The 18,605-nt window shown below is 41.6% G+C and overlaps 1 protein-coding gene across 1 annotated transcript in view; it reads left to right on the top strand.

The window, feature by feature from the left end:
• Positions 1 to 18,605, top strand: part of LOC144824298 (von Willebrand factor D and EGF domain-containing protein-like) — a 605,302-nt gene that overhangs the window by 500,138 nt on the left and 86,559 nt on the right. The window contains exon 3 of the mRNA XM_078683423.1: positions 8,211 to 8,439. Within this exon, the coding sequence (XP_078539549.1) occupies positions 8,211 to 8,439 (229 nt within the window). The remainder of the gene's footprint in view (positions 1 to 8,210; positions 8,440 to 18,605) is intronic.

The raw sequence follows: 18,605 nt of genomic DNA, 5'->3' as shown, positions 1-18,605 counted from the left end.
GTATTTTTGTTCATCTTTAAGAAAGGCAATGTGTGTGTGTCCACATTTCATGCTGAGGGGAAAGAGGTAAATCCATCAACACCTCATCATGATTGCTAACCAAAGTAAATAAACTCACAAGAGTTATTAGTAAACAGTACATCATGTTTACCAGAGGAAAAGGCATCAAAAGAGCATACATTTCCCAAACATAAACCCATAAATTAGCAATTAAAAAATTAACTTTGTCAGTGAGTAAATACATCAAAGTATACAGATCGGCTTGCAATTAGAATATAACCTTTCAGCAAAATGCTAAATTCCTTTATCGAGAGCTCACACCAGGACATAGAAATCATGAAAAACGTAGGAAACTCAATGGCTTAAGGAGACTGATGATAAGCCACTCTTTCTCTGTACTTGTTTTTAAAGAAATTAAATCATGAGATTTATGAGAAATAAAGCTAATTGTAGCCATACTTCAAATGAGAAATTTTGATAAAATGACTGCTGCATTATTTGACGAAAGGGGTAGAAGAGGATGTAAACCCTAGTTAAACCATCAAGGAGCAAAAATGAGGGCCAGGCCCTGTAGATAAAGTCTGGTCTTTAACTAGATTTAACAAACAAAGCGTAGTTAATTTGATATAGATATGTATAATTTGCAGAAGAATACTTAGATTAAGCATCTGGTTTAAGGTTTGATGGACAGGGTACTCCATCACGACGCACACTGCCAGGTTTATGCCGATTGAGTAAATTTGACTCCATAGGCATAAATCTTCCTCCAATGGTCTAAGGGATTACGGGCCGGGCCGTTAGAGGTAAGCCATCTGACCTTCTGTCCTATTTAGAATGGCTAGTGAGATGCAAAATCCTCACAGTGAGGAACAGTAAAAAAAATGAAAAATTACCCCCCCCCCACAGCACGAGAGAAATCTCATATAGTGTTAGGGCTTGTCATTGTTTTCTTTTTCTAACATCAAACTCCTGCATTGGGAGTTTTTTGGGGGAAAAAGAAAACTTTAAAAAGTTTAGTGTAACTGTTCTTCATCAACAACAGACGCACACCAAACTGGTTTTGTATGAATAACCGCAATTGAGTTCACCTCAGGGACAGGGGTGAACCCTAAGTTTGGCAGGTGCAGTAAAGACAGGGTGGCAAACCTAAAGTATGTCACTGTGACAGCCTTTAGTCCATGCGACAAACTCTAGATCAAGCCCTAAACTTGGGGAAAGTCTATTTAACACCCACATGACAATCAAGAAGGCCTCTTTTTATTGGGACAACAAGCATTTCACCCATCCTTATGATGAACCTGGGGCTGGCTTATGGGTTTCTGTTAGTGTTCTTTCACGGGCATGTGAAACTTACTAAGTTATCAACAACCTGGACCACTATATTAGAGCAACGCGCGGCAAGGGTGGAAAGTCAGAACCAAAGACGACCACGCAAATTACACCAACTTTAGTGAACATTTATCCAGAATCAAATGCTAAAGAACATGGAACAGTTCATGGAAGGACTTAACACTGATCTGACATTTGCAATGTCCAGTGATCATAATGAAAACACGGTGGTGGAAAGGGAGCTGGCGCTCATGGCTAAGATCCAGAAGTGGAAATCCTCTTGGAAAATGTTGCAAGGATACTGAAAATGAGCACAAACCCGAAAGTACTAGAGCTGAGAAGACCAGAGATGAAAGTTCACCTAGAAGTAAAAGGTTATTAGAAGACCAGTAGTGAACAATCACCCAACAATAATGATCAATGAAGTGGGGTGGCATCAATCCCACAACAGGACATTTAAAGAGATAAGGCAAAGGACATGTGAATCTGCAGGGAGTTTATTGAAAGATACTGAAATCAACCGACTTCCATTTAAGAAACCTGAGAAGTGAGTAGTAGACAATTGGCCAGCGAGGCAGTTTGATCAGAGGTGTTGAAAGTAACTAATGGCCAGTCAGGGACTGTAGACTGGAGATCTGTGAATGTATGGTACAAATCTTATAGAATTAAATAGGAAGAGATTGGTAGAAAGTTATAGATACCAATAAAACAACAGCCTTCAATCAATCAATCAATAAATCAATCAATAAATCGTTATTCGGCTACAAGTCAACCGTATAAGTTTAAATAATAAAAACATTTCATACAATTTAAAACAATCAAATTGATGTCAAGAATATCATATTGAGCAATATAAAATCATTTACCAACCATGTTCCGAAGCCGAACCACGGTGGAAAAGTATTCATAAACCATTAAACAAATAAACTCATCTTTCAAGAAGAGCAAATATTGTAACACAGCCCTGCACTTTCTTATATTGAAAAATCTTAATAGTTGTTTTAAAAAAGCACATCTAGGAGTAGTATAGAGCGCACAAAAAAAACATAAAATGTAAAGTGCTTTGTGCTGATTCTGAGTCACAAGGACACAAATCCAGTTTTACAGCACAATGTGCTTAACGCGGATAGGAAACCAATAAAGGGCGATACCCATCCTGAATCTTATAAGATAAAACATCTTATTATGATCAAAATAGAAAGAAAGATAGGGTTCAATACTTAAAGCACAAACCAACAATGAGTGTTCCACAACTCTTTTCTTACTATATTCTAAACGATCTCTGACTTCATAGCTATATGTCATAAACATTCTTTTCAATTTAACTCTTGGAATTTCGGCTATGTTACCAGGAGTGTCAATACAGTCTGAGAGCCCCAGCTTCCCAAGTAACTCATGTATATACATAATACATGGAATTTTCTTGACACAGTCCAATTTTAAACACTCAAGGCCAGATGTAGGTAGGCAAATACCGGTCGGTAACGGCCAAAATTCGGTAATTTCGTCCGTTACCGACCGGTACTTGGAAAATGAGATGTAGGTTGGAATTTTACTGATTCGGTAATTTACCCAATCGGTATTTTAAGGAATCGGTAAATTACCGATATCTTAAAATACCGAATCGGTAAATTACCGATTTTGCTATGTAGGGAGCACTCAAATGAGTGCTTTTCCCCTTTTAGGATTCGTTATTTACCACCAACTACAAGTTGGTGGTAAATAATGAAAACGTTGGAAAAAGCATTTTTTTTGCTTTTCCAACAGTGCCATGTTGCAGACATACATGCCCTTAGGGCATTGATGTCTGCAACACGTGCACCCATACACAATTGAGGGGTGCAACAGGGTGTCAAAGTGACACCCTGCCACCCTTCAATGTTTCCCCCTTTTACCGAATCGGTAAATACTGATTCGGTATTTGGCATTCATTCCTTTGGGCCTCCAGGCCCATAGGAATGAATGGCAATTACCGAATCGGTATTTACCGATTCGGTAATTACCGAAACTTACCGATTCGGTAATTTTTTGGGTAAAATTACCTACATCCCATTTGCCTGTTCTTAAATACCGAATCGGTATGATTCAGTATTTAAAAATCGCCCTTAGTGATTATAGCACGATTTAGAAGAGTCTCTTCTTTCACCCAAATGCGATGCCATAACAGACCATATAAAGTGAATGCACATTTGCTAGCCTTGTATATATCTGTAATGACATTTATAGGCCAGGAGCCTACTTTTTTGTGAACCTAAACATAGCCTCGACATTACGAATGAATCCTCCAATTCTTGCCTCCACTAAGTGGGACTATGAATTGTTTTGATTAAAAAGAATGCCCAAGTAGGAAAAGGTGGGTACACAAAGTAATTTTTAGTCATAGACCTAAGCACACGTAAATTTCAAATGTCAGTTTTCAATAATTTGTAATACATAAACACAAGAAAATCATTCTATGTGTTCTTCGCTTTTCTTTTTTTCTTTTTTTATTATGTCTTCATGTTTTTCAATTAGTGAACTAATTAACTGACATTTGAAATGTATGTGTGCTTAGGTCTATGACTAAAGATTTCCGTTGCTCATGCAACAGAACCTAGAGAGGCAGGTGGTTCTCTCTAACCTTTAAGCACCGTCACTGATAATGCTAGTTTGTAAGAACAATTTGCGTAATTACCTTGTGGCGCCTATTACCTATTACCTATACCACCAAGTCTTACTCAACTACTTTACCAAAATAGAGGGCAGCCTTGGTACACAATGGCAACTTTTGAGGATATGAGGAGTAGCAGGGACAAAGAAGCAGATGACCTTTTTAACAATAGAGCAGGGAATATACCATCTACATCTCTAAACCCAGGGGCATCCGCCAGACAGAATGAGGGCCTCAAAGATAAATGTGTGCCCTAGAAAGATTGCGCAAAAAAATGAAGCTTCAAAATGGTGGGACGGAGCAACAATTCCTAGGGGGCTCTGCTTTCAAATCTTACCTACATATGATGACTTGGACCCAGATTTGTTAACTGCCTGGGAACAAGAACTCACAGGTCATTCAAACAGACTGATGGGAATATTAACAGAGAACTGTGATAGAAAAAGAGCCACATTACAGGCCGAGATAGAGATTTTAGAAACAGAAATCAAATCACTCAACCTTGCAGAAGCAACTGAGAAGAATTACAGAATCCAGAATGATGTCTTAAAACACCACATCTCAGAGATTAAAAGACGTAAGACTAAGAAACTGAAACGAGACGAGGTAGACTACCTTAATGGTAGAATTTTTACATTTGCTAAGAAATACGACTATCTCGTAACCAAAGATGATTCGACCGCACCAAAGACAACTGCTTCCATTAGCTCTAGCACAACATCACTAGAGGTTCAGCCCTGGGAACACATTTGTTTTCTTAAAAATAACAAATGTTTTGCCAATTTCAAGTGTTGTAAAACGTGGTATTATTCTCTACCTAGCTGTGAACAAGTTGCATGTACAAGCATACTGAGGCGACGAAACACGTGTTGGCTTGGGAACTGTTCACTAATTGAAAACGTGAAGACATAATAAAAAAAGAAAAGAGAAGAACAAATGGAATGATTATCTTGTGTTAATATATTACCAATTATTGAAAACTGACATATGAAATTTACGTGTGCTTAGGTCTATGACTAAAGATTTCCTGTTGCTCATGCTACAGAACCTAGAGGTGCAAAAGGGGGTGGTGATGGACGGAGCATCTGAACCAATCTAACACTCACACCCAGTCAAAAGAACTGGGTTTAATCCATCACCGTTCTTTAGCCCACTCTGCCACCCCAGTTCAGACATGGCAATATGCAAATCAGTCTGACCCTGTGCCCCATGGGAACAGTCCAGCCCGAACTGCCAAGCCATGCCTTCCCTGGACCGGATACAAACTTCCTAGGACCGGTTTCTGGCATTCCAGCAGGCTTGCTTGAATCCAGTGGCAAAGTGAGCAAGGGACTAACGTCTGAGCATACCCTGCCAACTTATGGCGAACAAAGTGGTGCAAAAGGGGGTGGTGATGGACGGAGCATCTGAACCAATCAAACACTCACACCCAGTCAAAAGATCTGGGTTTAATCCATCACCGTTCTTTATCCCACTCTGCCACCCCAGTTCAGACATGGCAATATGCAAATATTTGATATTTATTAATTTGAAAGTGCGGGGACCCCAAGCAAATTTTTCCCAGTTTCCTATTTAAAGTGGTTGAGACCAGGGATAGAAGCCCTCCTTTATTGTGTCCTCCTAAGGATACTGTTGCTGGTGTGTGAATAGAATAAAACCCATTTAAATATGTAATGTCACACATCCAAGTCTCCTGAAAACAAACTATGTTATATTTTTCAGTAAAGCTAACCCATTCCTCTATCTCTAATTTATTCCGAAGCCCTGCAATATTCCAAAAGAGGCTTCCATGAATTGTCAGAGTGTTCTGAATAATGTGCACCCTCTCAACACCACTTAGCGTTGAGGCTAGACCCTCCCATGCCACCTGATCAGTCGGTGCTTGTGCATCCAACTCAACAGAGGCAGATACATCAGGTGAAACTAACTTTGTCCCTGAAATTGCCAAATAAGTAGTTTTGGCAATTCTGTGCATTAGGGGCAGAGGTTGATTATCTATTCCCTGCTCAAAATGTATAGATAGCCCTTATTGTGTTATATGTTTAACAGGCAATGGACAATTCATTAACTATTGGCAAGGACTGTTTAAGTCAAACTGTGTATCGCAGGACACACCCAGAGACTGTAAGGCCAGTCATTCTACATGATCCAACAAGGAAAAACGTTTAGAGACTGTAGCAGACAGTGACTGCATCTTGGAAGATGTGGTTGAAAGGCTAGATCTTATGTTGGGCAGTGGCTTATAAAAATACCCAAGTGGGACTGCTTTGCTGGAACCCCCTGCATTACAGCTCCAAACAAGGCTAACCATTAGCCGATGTACTAAAAACCTGTTTTTGAAATTTACCACAATACAATCTCCCAATGCAACTTTTCTCTACGAGCCCTCCCAGGAGACATACTCAACATTAATTATGTTGTCATGCAGGTCTTCACTCCTTGTCCAGTCAACAGCTTTTGTCATCCAATGTACAGTTTTATTTTTAAGCTAGTTCCAATCTTCTTCCACATTACGTAGAGACGGAGGGACATTTTTTAGAATAATGACATAAGGGGTGGTGTCTGGAGGAAGATGGGGCACTCTCTCATTATTCTTACAATTATTAGGGTGATGGGTACGGTATCTCCCTAATAAATTAGGCCTGCCATTTTCACAACCATTATCCCTTTGGCCAGTTGTTAAACAAGTTGTGCCACTCATAACCAAGTGACCATTCTCTAACCGATATACTGTTAGCGTTGTTGCCTGCATAGTGTTTGTAGTATTTATATTACTGCCCGATATAAGTGGTGGCACAGGAGGACAGCCTGCAGAGTTTACGGCTAGGTTGTCATTGGGAATTATGACAGACTCTATCCCAGGAGTCATCTTTGTAACACGTGAACCAATTAGCATTTTTAACAATACATCAATGCTATTTAGAACACCCACAAGTGGACCAATGAGTGATTTAATGGCGGCCTCTATAACGCTAACCATTTGTGTGCACAGCATAGCATCCCCTGCTAACCCGGCTGACCCAGTGTTCTTACAGTCTGTTGGAAACATGGTGTCCTAGGATTATCTTTGTGTGATGTTCCACAGTTTTTTTTCTTGTTGGCGACATTTAAACAACTTTCTTGGTTTTTGCGGCTGCTTTAGGTTTCTTTAATGGAGGATGGCAAAGCGTATCTGAGTGGCCCCCTTGTTGAGTGGCACTGGTGTTGGCTAAGCTCCCACACACGTCTAAATCCAAGTCAGGAATCATATGCAGAGCTGTACTTTAGTCACACTCAGAATCTATTGGACTACTATTTTCGAGGGCTCTTTGTGTTGCCCCCAGTCTCTCCTACACGGACTCTATTTCACTTGTGATTGCACCATTGCTGTTGTTAGAGAATTTGTAATCGAAGAAGTCAAGTGGCGATCTTTCCTGGAGGACATGGGGGTTTTACATTTCCCCATCTCCTTACCTTACTTATTAGGGTCTTTATCCTTAGTAAGGTCTCGATCACAGAAAACTCGAAGTCCAGGAACATAATCAAGAGCCCTGGCCAAGCCTTGTCCGGCCGCGGACGGCCCCCCCTTCGCCCGAGCTTCGCCGGGCACGCCCGCATGCGTCCCATACTGTGGGAGCCCTGGCCTGGTGTATGCGCCTCTAGGTGCAGAGGTGTGACGCAGGCACCTCCTGGTGCTAGGCCTTGTGGGTGTTTAAGTCCTCCCCACAGGCTGCAACAGTGGCGTGTAGATTTTGCGGCAAAACGTGGGCCCCTGCGAGGGAAAGTGCGGCGTGCATCTGTCTCAATAGGAAAGTTCTCTGTGCTAGGAGGGCGTCCTTATATTTCCCAATGATCAACTGTTGAGATATGATATTGAAAGAATGAATGGGGTTGCCATCCCTGAACATGAATCCGATTGCTCGACTGGTTGTGCCCTGTTTGGCCACCCAACAATAAATCACATTGTATACATTTTCACCCCCCAAAGAGATCAAAAGCACCTTTGCATCTCCAAGTCACACTGCATTTAATACATGCAGTCGCTAATTACATAATAGACAAATAGTGAATGTTTATTATTTTCCTCAGTTGCATCTCTGTACCCCCATACGTATTTGTGTGCAGCAACCACCAAATGCGTGCTTCAGATCAATGCGTACAGTTGTCAGTTTAGTAACTTAAGCCAGCTGTTGTTTTATATGCTGTTGTGAATAAACATTTAGTAATTTTGTTTTCTTATATTTCTGCTCAGGTGAACAAATGTGGCACGCAAGCACCTGTCTGGCTGTCACTTAAAGATGATTTCCTTCCTCTTCCTGGTGATTTAAAGCAGCTGACGGCCTGTGCCACCTGGCAATTCTTCCTTTCGAGCAGCAAAGACTGTTGTTTATTCCGAATGCCCGTGTCGGTGAGAAACTGTGGAGACTTCTTTGTTTACCATCTACAACCTGCGCATGGATGCATGGGATACTGTGCTGAGGGTGAGATATGTCAAATACGAAGTTGCAATTAGGAAAAGAAACTAACGTTTGGGATTTATTTTGGCTGAAAGCGTAGAAATGGCAGGAGTCATTTATGCCTCGACTTTAAGCACTTTGGAGCTGACTGGAGTTTTAAATTGCCTTTGCCAATCTTATCAGACAGCTCACAGTGCCATCTGCGTTCAATATCCACATCTCGCACTCCTTTCAGTCAACAGTCTAGGACACGTTGCCATCTGATGTTCCTTCTGTAGTCTGCGTTTCATGTTCTTTGCATTCGTAATTTACTTAGGATTTAGATGACTGAGAAATGTTGCTTGGAAGTGAGGAACTGTAGGCTCATTTGTCTGTGCCGGATTTTAAGTTACGTCTACTTTTCTTTAATTCTGTTAAACATCGTTTTGTACTAGTGCCATCTTTAATTAGAAGTTAGCAGTCTGTAGAACAGACCATTAGCGTGATTTGCTATTTCTTTGAAGCCATCACTAGAATTACCAGAACTTTAATCATCTGTTTTTACCGAAGTTGTCCATCCGTATTCTTTCATATTCTAAAATAAGCCTTGTGTCTCTCATTTAAAGGTTACCTTTCATTACACAGCATATTTAAAGCCGTTTTGTCAGGCTGTTGAACATTTTATAGTATATGATATCAGCAAAGATTAAAATATATGCGAATATGGGATACTTTTCCTTTTGCTTCAGCACATGTCCTAAAGTATCAACTCTGACTAAGGAATGGAAAGAGGGGCGGGTGGGCACTGAGGTGAACAAAAAGACAGAGGGAGTGTGGGAGGAAAATGGTGAAAAAAAGAAAGAGAAGGGGGAAGAAAGCGTGTTACAGAGTGAGTAATATGGAGTAAGAAAAAAGGGAAAGATTTAGAAAAAGTGACAGGAGAGAGAATGAGAATTCAAGAGAGAGAACCAAAGGAAAACAGTGAGAGCAACAAAACTGTAGATAGAGAACTAGAGGCAAGCAAAGATAGATAGAGGTGGGACAACAAAGAGAGCAATATGGAGTAAGATAGAGTGATAGTGTTTTCTGTGTATGTGCACTTGTATATGTGTGTTTGTATGTGTATATGTGTGTGCGAGAGGGAGATGTTAAAAGAGACTGGGGTGTGAGAAAAAGAAGGAAAGACGTGGAGATAAACACAGACCACATAAAAGAGAGTTGGTGAGAAATAGGGTGAGAGTGAGAAATAATGAGAGAGAGACAAGATAGAGTGAGAAAGAGAAAGTACTTCTGTCACAGGAAGTGTGAGAAATAGTGAGTGTCAAGAAGGTTTAGCTTGGGAGAGCTAGAGACAAGATGTGACTCCGACAGAATGTGACAGTGAAAATAAATCTATCTATCTATCTATCTATCTATCTATCTATCTATCTATCTATCTATCTATCTATCTATCTATCTATCTATCTATCTATCTATCTATCTATCTATCTATCTATCTATCTATCTATCTATCTATCTATCTATCTATCTATCTATCTATCTATCTATCTATCTATCTATCTATCTATCTATCTATCTATCTATCTATCTATCTTCCTATCTATCTATCTATCTATCTATCTATCTAGCTCTCTATCTATCTATCTATATATCCATCTGTCTGTCTGTCTGTCTATCTATCTGTATTTATATTCACTGAAAACAAAGGTTACAGAGACGTTATAGTTAGACTCATATTTCACACCCACAAAACCATTGAAGTTCTGTAGTTATAGTTACCTTAACTAACTATAACTTACACTACAGCCATGCACTACTTATGACCTCACATATTACATCACTCATGACATGGTCAGTGAGATTACTGAAGATTTCACTGATGACATCCCTAATGATATCACTGATGGCATCATCCACAGAACAACTCACACACTTACTCACTCACCCACTTACACATCTATAAAACCACTCACACACACCCACACAAACACTCACATATCTACTCACAGACCCATACAACCACTCACACACCCATACAGCCACTCACTCACCAAATTACACACCCATACAACCGTCACCCCCACTCACACAACAACAAAATCACTCACACACCCACACAATCACTCACACACCCACTCACTGCCCCTTTCAACCACTCACACACCCACTAACACAACCATGTAACCACACACACACCTCAAAACCACACTTACACCCACTCACAGAGCCATACAGACATTCACACACTCACTCACACACCCATACAATCACTCACACACCCACTCACATACTCATGCAACCACTCAAACAGCCAGTCACCCACCCAGAAAACCACTCACACATCCTTTCACAGACCCATACAGCCATTCACAACCCCACTGATAGACATGTAAGCTGCTACCACACCCACTGACAGGTCTATACAGCCACTCACACACGAACTCACACACACATACAGCCACTCTGGCACCCACTCACACACATAGAACCACTCAGACAGCCACTCAGAGAGTATATGCTAGAAATAGTATCATTCATTAACCGCTTCAGCGCGGCGCGAATTTCCGCGCTGTGCTGAGCATTCTAATGAGCCAACGGGCTCATGACGGAACGGTTCCATCATGAGCACAGGCTAACCGACGCTCATGACGGAACCGTTCCGTCATGAGCATCGAAGGGGTTAATAGTACAGAAAGAATACTAATTTAAATAATGCAGTAGGTTACTATATATCTTTAAATCTGAGAAACATTTACAAAACTCTTAACCTTACTGGATGATGTCACCTGTGATGTTATTTGAGATGTCTTCAGTTACATCATTAGTGATGTCACTGACCATGACATTAATGATGTAATATGTGAGGTCATAAGCAGTGCATGTCAGAGCCATAAGTAATGGTTAGCTCAGGTAACTATAACTGCTGACTTTTCTTAGTTTTGTGTGTTTGAAATCTGAGTCTAACTATAACGTCTCTGTAACCTTTGTTTTTTAAGTGAATTTCTAAGTTTTTTAAATTTTATTTTGTAACTATACCATCCCTGTAACCTTTGTATTTTTCAGTGAATTATTTCAGCCCCCCATTAACCTTTGGTTGTTTCAGTGAATTTCTATGTTTTCAATGCTATCTCCTAACTATAATGTGTGTGCGTGAGTGGTTGTGATGATGTGTGAATGGGTGTGTGAGTGTCTGTGTGGGTCTGTAGGTGTGTGAGTGTATGTATGGGTCTGTGAGTGGGTGTGTGGGTGTCTGTGTGATTCTGTGAGTAGGTGTCTGTTTGGGTCTTTGGGTGTGTGAGTGTCTTTTTTGGCCTCTGAGTGGGTATGTGATTGGTTGTAAGAATGTCTCAGTGGGTCCAAGGGTGGGTGTGTGAGTGCTTGAATGTGTTAGTGTTTGTGAGTATCAGTGTTTATGAGCGGGTGTGTGATTGTCTGTGTGGGTGTCTGAGTGTATGTCTGGGTCAGTGAGTGGGTGTGTGACTGTCTGAGTGGGTCTGTGAGTAAGTGTGTCAATGTGTGTGAGTCTGTAAGTGGGTGTGAGTGTCTGTGGAGTTGTGTGAGTGTCTAAGTGGGTTTGTGAGTAGGTGTGTGAGTGTCCGTGGATCTGTGAGTGTGTGTATAGGCGTCTGTATGAGTCTGGGAGTGGGTGTGTGAGTATCTGAGTGGGTCTATGCGTAGGTGTGTGAGTGTGTTGGTCGGTGAGTTAATATGTGAGTATCTGTATTCTTTCATGCAATTGCCCAAGAGTCTGAGGACAGCATGGCAGTATGCTTGGACTCAACTGCAGAGGGCCCTAAGGTCTTGATAGCCTTCGAAGACATCTGCTCTAGGATTAGTAAGAACTTGGAACGAAGGTCGGTTGGGCAAGGGAATATAAAGACCCATAAATGGTTCAACAAGGAATGTTCGAGGGTCCACAGTGCTCTGATGAAAGCCATCAAACAAAAACCCAGAGATAAGTCCTTAGTGGCCAAACTAAGGAGGGAATATAAAACTATATCCCAAAAACGTAAAAATCAAATTAAGGAGGAAGCATGGAATAGCCTACTATCTAAGGAAGTCCTGAGAGACAGCAAAAAGTTTTGGGCCATTGTAAATCAGCCCTTTTTTTCCGACAATGGGCAAACGGATTTAGACTGTGTCATAGAAGATAACAGATGGCTAGCCCATTTTGGCAAAATCTATGAGTCTACAGCCCCTGCCTTAATTGACAAAACCCACGACCATACCAATCTGGTCATGGACTTTAACATCATGGAAGTTGAAAGGGCGATTAGAGAGACCAACAAACATAAGGCCCCGGGCCCTGATGGGGTACCAGCAGACCTCTATATACAGTACCCACAATTCTGGGCCAAAATTCTATCTAACGTTTTCAATGCTATCCCGACAGCTGGCTTCCCATCCTCTTGGTCTACCTCCATAATTGTGCCTATATTTAAGAAAGGGAATAGGGCGGACCCGGCCTGCTACAGACCAATCTCCTTGCTGGACTCTGCCGTTAAAATCTTAGGCAGAGTCATTTTGCACAGAATGGAGGATTGGCTGGAGGAGAGCGGGATCCTTTCAGACCTGCAGTACGGGTTCAGGGCACATAGAGGGACAATTGACCAATGCCTGAACCTTCATTTAATTATTAGTAAATACACTGTGGTGAAGGGGGGGCTTCTTTATTTGGGATTTATGGACCTATCCTCAGCGTTTGATTTGGTTAATCGTCCAAAATTATGGACCATCTTACACAACTCTGGATTGGACACTACTTTGGTTAGTTTTTTACATGACCTCCACTCTAATTTGTTTGCAACGGTTAGGGCATCAAGGGACGGTAGGTGTACAGCAAAGTTTAGATCAGGGAGAGGGGTCAGACAAGGGTGCATCTTGGCCCCTCTACTCTTTACACTGTACATCAACGCCTTGGGGAAATTTCTGAACACAGCCACCCTGGATATTCCGCGTATGGGGGGCCTACCTATTCCGGTCCTCCTATACGCGGACGACGCTGTTCTCATAGCGCGGACTGGCATAGGGCTTCAAAAACTTTTGGACCATTTCGACCAGTTTATGGAAGCCCTTGATTTAAAAATTAATACCGTCAAGTCCCATGTTATGGTCGTTGGCTCGCGAAAGAAAAACATTAAGATCAGATCTTTCAGCTCCAATAATTCACCAATTTCAAGGGTGCCCTCCTTTTGCTATCTGGGTGTCACTTTTGACGAGAGAGGAACCTGGAAGCCACAAATGAAACTCAAGGAAAATGGAGTAATTAGGTCAACAACAGCACTTCTGAGCTTTTCAAAAAAATTGGGCTCGAAACCTATGGAAGCAATGACCAGGATTTATAGAGCCAAATGCTTGGCAATTGCTTCCTACGGGGCAGACATTTGGGGCTATGTTCCAGTCTCAGGCATACAAATTGCCAAAAATAATTTCATACGGGCCTTGTTGACTCTCCCGAAATCTTCCCCCACACATTCAACGCATAATGAACTAGGTATGGGGTACGTCACTGATCTTCTAAAAATGTCCCCAGTACTTTGCTGGATCAAAACCTGGACCAATGAAGAAATCAGTCTGAATCACTCCATCCTTAAGGGTTGTATATCTCTAGATAAAGCTCTTACTATCCCGTGGCTGGCATATGTTAGAGCGGCATGTGCGAGCCTAGGGCGTCCGGAAATGTACTCTCTTCCGCAACATCTCAAAAAAGAGGATGCAAAGTGGGTGAAGCAACATTTTCGATCTCTGTTGGAAGGCGAAAGAGAATCGGCTGAAATCAGTAAACCTACAGTCAGATTACTTTTTCAACTCTCCACTACTACAGAGATGGAACCCTATTTAAAATATGTCACAAAGCCCTACCATCGATTTCTGCTCATAAGGTTCAGATTTAATTTGATCCATCTCATCCTTGGCACGTATACAGATTGGGGTACTCCAGAAAATTTTCTCCTTGTACATGCGACTGTTTCTCAACACAGGACACTCTGCATCTGGTTATGCTGTGTGAGCACTATCTGGTCCTGCGAAAAAAATTTCTTGTGCCCATTTTAAAACCTTTAAATTTCGTTCAGGTACGGCCAGCATTACTATATTTACAGATGTTGAACTCAGTGCCAGTCGCTTATGGCGCAGCCTGTTTTTTAGTAGCTGCCGCCAGACAGAAAAGAGTAAGAACTGCCGCACTATCAACTCATGAAAATTGATTGTTAGTATATACTCTGGTGAGATTTATATACTGTTATCCTTAGGTGTTCCCTGTATCTACCAAATCCCTTCTTATTAACGTCCCCTTTTCCTTTGTTTTTAAGTAGGAATGCAATCAACTCTCTCTATTTATTTAATTGTTTTTTATAAAAAATTATCTTTGTATCATGTACTGCTTTTATGGTTTTAATTAACCGAATAAAGTTTTTTGACTGACTGACTGAGTATCTGTGTGAGATTGTGAGTTTCTGAGAGGGTGTTTGAGTGTGTGTGTGCGAGTGTCTTTGAGTGTCTGTAAGTGGGAGTATCAGTGTCTGTGTGGGTCTGTGAATAGAACACCTTCCTAGTGCAGGGTAAGGCAACACATCAATTTGCTCTGCCTTTCCTTACTCCATATCTATGAGGCCATTCAAGCCTTGCAACGTGGCTTAGAGTGACATCATAAATATGAATTTCTGGTTTGCCCCACTGGAGCATCACAGAAAGTGATGCTACAGTGGTGCAAGGGGCTCATAAATATGAGCCTAGGTGCTGACTATAATTATATATATATATATATATATATATATATATATATATATATATATATATATATATATATATATATATATATATATATATATATATATATATATATATATATATGAACAAAAAAATCCAGCTCCCACAGGAACTCCATGGAAGAATGGCACGGACTCGAGGTGTTTTAAGATTCAGCATTATTTTATTCTGCCAGGTCGCCCTCAATCCCAGAGGTCAGGAGAGACGCGTTTCGGCTTTCAAGAAGCCTTTGTCAATCTGGTTTGGCGCCAGAATACATGCAAAATAAATAGCCCTTCCCATAAGACCATTGAGTAAACATAGAAAGCATACTCTCGTGTATGCGAACAGCGTATGACCCAGAATGCTACCAAACATAGTTTTCTACAGCTAAAACCAGCCTGTTAAGTAAAATATAAACAGATTAAATGCATTGCATAATACAAATATAAGTTTAGCTGGAAATATCGTGTAGCTAACATTTTAGGGAACAAAATATACATGGGAATTATAAAAGCATCCGTCACATTGGGAAACTGGCTTTTAACATATGCACTGCCAAACTTCATCCTGTGTTGCCAATTTACAAAATTAAATAAAACGTACTTTTAAAATTAATGCTCCCAGTTGTCACTAATTATAGCGAACTTTGGAGACTGCCAAGTCGCCAGTAGGTAGTTATAGTTAGGATTGATTTCCATAGGGAAATCGCAACATTCTATTGGGAATAACTTTGGGGCCGGTTGAGGAATCTGCCTGAACTTTTCAGCAACTTTGCCTCGCGGCTCTCCGCTCCTTCCCTGAAAGTTTGGGGGGGGGGGGGGTCGTCAAGCGGGGGCCGAGATAAAAGGGGGGTCCCAAAACGTGTGTTCCCATGTTCATTTCCATAGGGCGGTCTGTCGCACTTTTAGCTCGAACGGCTGAATGGATTTTCACCAAACTTGGCAAAATTGTAGGGACTGGTAGCCCGATGTGCCTTTGCTATGTCTCAAGATATGTGCTCCAGAGGATTTTGAGTAATTTAGGTTCAAAAAAATTTATATATCTATGGCCGCGCCCCGGTACGCGCACCGGGGAGCGCTCCGGGTGCGCCACGCGACTTGCGCACGGAAAGCTGATTGGCTCTCGGGTGTCTGTAAACATTCGAAACAGTCCGCAGCGGCCGCCATCTTGTGTCTCGGTAGGATCGAGACACAAGAGGTGGCAAAGAACAAAGGGGGAAATAACCAAAAGGGGGCAGGGTAGACCCCCCCTGACCCCCTAGGTTTGATGTGGGGGCCATAAAAGGGTTCGTCGGGTAAAAAAAAAAGAATAATTTTTTTCAGTTTTCGCGGGGGGAGCGCCCAGTACGCGCACCGGGGAGCGTACCGGGGAGCGTAGCATGGGGAAAACCCCGTTCATTCACTGCGTCACCTCTACGACCCTTTCTTGCGTCAACATACCCATTTTGCATACATTACACCTGACGTAGGTATAATGTGGCGCAGGGGTTTACAAAGTGATGCATCTACCTAGATGCGTCACTTTGTAAACATGACTGAATAAGGTGCATTTTTAACAGCACTGGTGCGTCACAAAAAGTGACGCACCGGTGGCGTAAAAGTGACGCATGGCCTCATAAATGAGGCCTTCAGTCTTCTACTCATGCATCATATTAAATATATGACGTATTATGTCGCAAGTACTTTTAGATACGTCAGTATTTCAGACGTATCTGTAAGCGCAAAAGTGATGCATTGCTGGAGTCTGTCACAAAAATGATGCAACTCCAGGAATGCATCCTTTCACATGGGGCCAGGCCCCATGTGAAAGGGCCTGCACCAGTCTTACGCCTTCTGTGAAACAGGCGCAAGATTTGGACGCAACAGCGTCATAAAAGTGACGTAGTGATATCTCATAGATTTTACTGCGTCACCTCTACGACCCTTTCTTGCGTCAATACGTCCCTTTTGCATACATTACACCTGACGTAGGTATAATGTGGCGCAGGGGTTTACAAAGTGATGCATCTACCTAGATGCGTCACTTTGTAAATATGACTGAATAAGGTGCATTTTTAACAGCACTGGTGCGTCACAAAAAGTGACGCACAGGTGGCGTAAAAGTGACGCATGGCCTCATAAATGAGGCCTTCAGTCTTCTACTCATGCGTCATATTAAATATATGACGTATTATGTCGCAAGTACTTTTAAATACGTCAGTATTTCAGACGTATCTGTAAGCGCAAAAGTGATGCATTGCTGGAGTCTGTCACAAAAATGATGCAACTCCAGGAATGCATCCTTTCACATGGGGCCAGGCCCCATGTGAAAGGGCCTGCACCAGTCTTACGCCTGCTGTGAAACAGGTGCAAGATTTGGACGCAACAGCGTCATAAAAGTGACGTAGTGATATCTCATAGATTTTACTGCGTCACCTCTACGACCCTTTCTTGCGTCAATACGTCCCTTTTGCATACATTACACCTGACGTAGGTATAATGTGGCGCAGGGGTTTACAAAGTGATGCATCTACCTAGATGCGTCACTTTGTAAATATGACTGAATAAGGTGCATTTTTAACAGCACTGGTGCGTCACAAAAAGTGACGCACCTGTGGCGTAAAAGTGATGCATGGACTCATAAATGAGGCCTTCAGTCTTCTACTCATGCGTCAGATTAAAAATATGACTTATTATGTCGCAAGTACTTTTAGATACGTCAGTATTTCAGACGTATCTGTAAGCGCAAAAGTGATGCATTGCTGGGAAGAGTGTCTCAAAAATGATGCAACTCCAGCAATGCATCTTTTCTTACCCTTCCACACCCCCGTTCCTTTTCTACATTTTGTTTGAATAACCACATTCCCCATGTTCACTCTCCTTCTCCTTACTTTCGTTCCCAACACTCACCTTCTTTCAGTCCCCCTACTTCACTTCCTTTCTCCTCTCATACTTTTCTGTTCTTTCTTACTCATTTTCCTTTCATTTATCAATGCACTCCACTTCACGTACTCTTTTTCATTTTTTTAAGAATATAGCTCTTTGATGAGAATTGGAGGTAGTTCTGAAAATAACTTTTTTTTTCTTCTCTTTTCTTTTTTTAGAACTACAACAAAAACAGGGAATGGAAACTGCTTAACAGGAGCAAAAAAAAAAAAATTAGGGCTGGTAACGGCAGTGATGGTTCTCCAATGCTCAAACCATGAGCAGAACACTTTGCTCCCCACAGGAAAGTAGCTGATCACAGTAACTGCATTTAAGGGCGCCTTTGTTAAATGCAGGCTGAATGTTCGGAACCTGCTCTTGTGATCTCCCCCTCACTGATGGTGTTCGTCCTCCGGTTGATGTAGAGGCCCTATCACTGGGAACCTCTTGTTACAGAGCCCTGACACTTTCCCGGGCAAAATTCTGGGGGTGCCTTCTCTCCACATGGCGAATCATTGTGGAGTTCCCAAAAGAATATTTTTTATTGGGGTTACCCCG

The sequence above is a fragment of the Lissotriton helveticus genome, chromosome 3_1 (genome assembly GCF_964261635.1).
Source record: "Lissotriton helveticus chromosome 3_1, aLisHel1.1, whole genome shotgun sequence".
NCBI lineage: Eukaryota > Metazoa > Chordata > Amphibia > Caudata > Salamandridae > Lissotriton > Lissotriton helveticus.
Note: the sequence above shows the minus strand (reverse complement) of the source record. Positions and strands in the feature narration are given on the sequence as shown.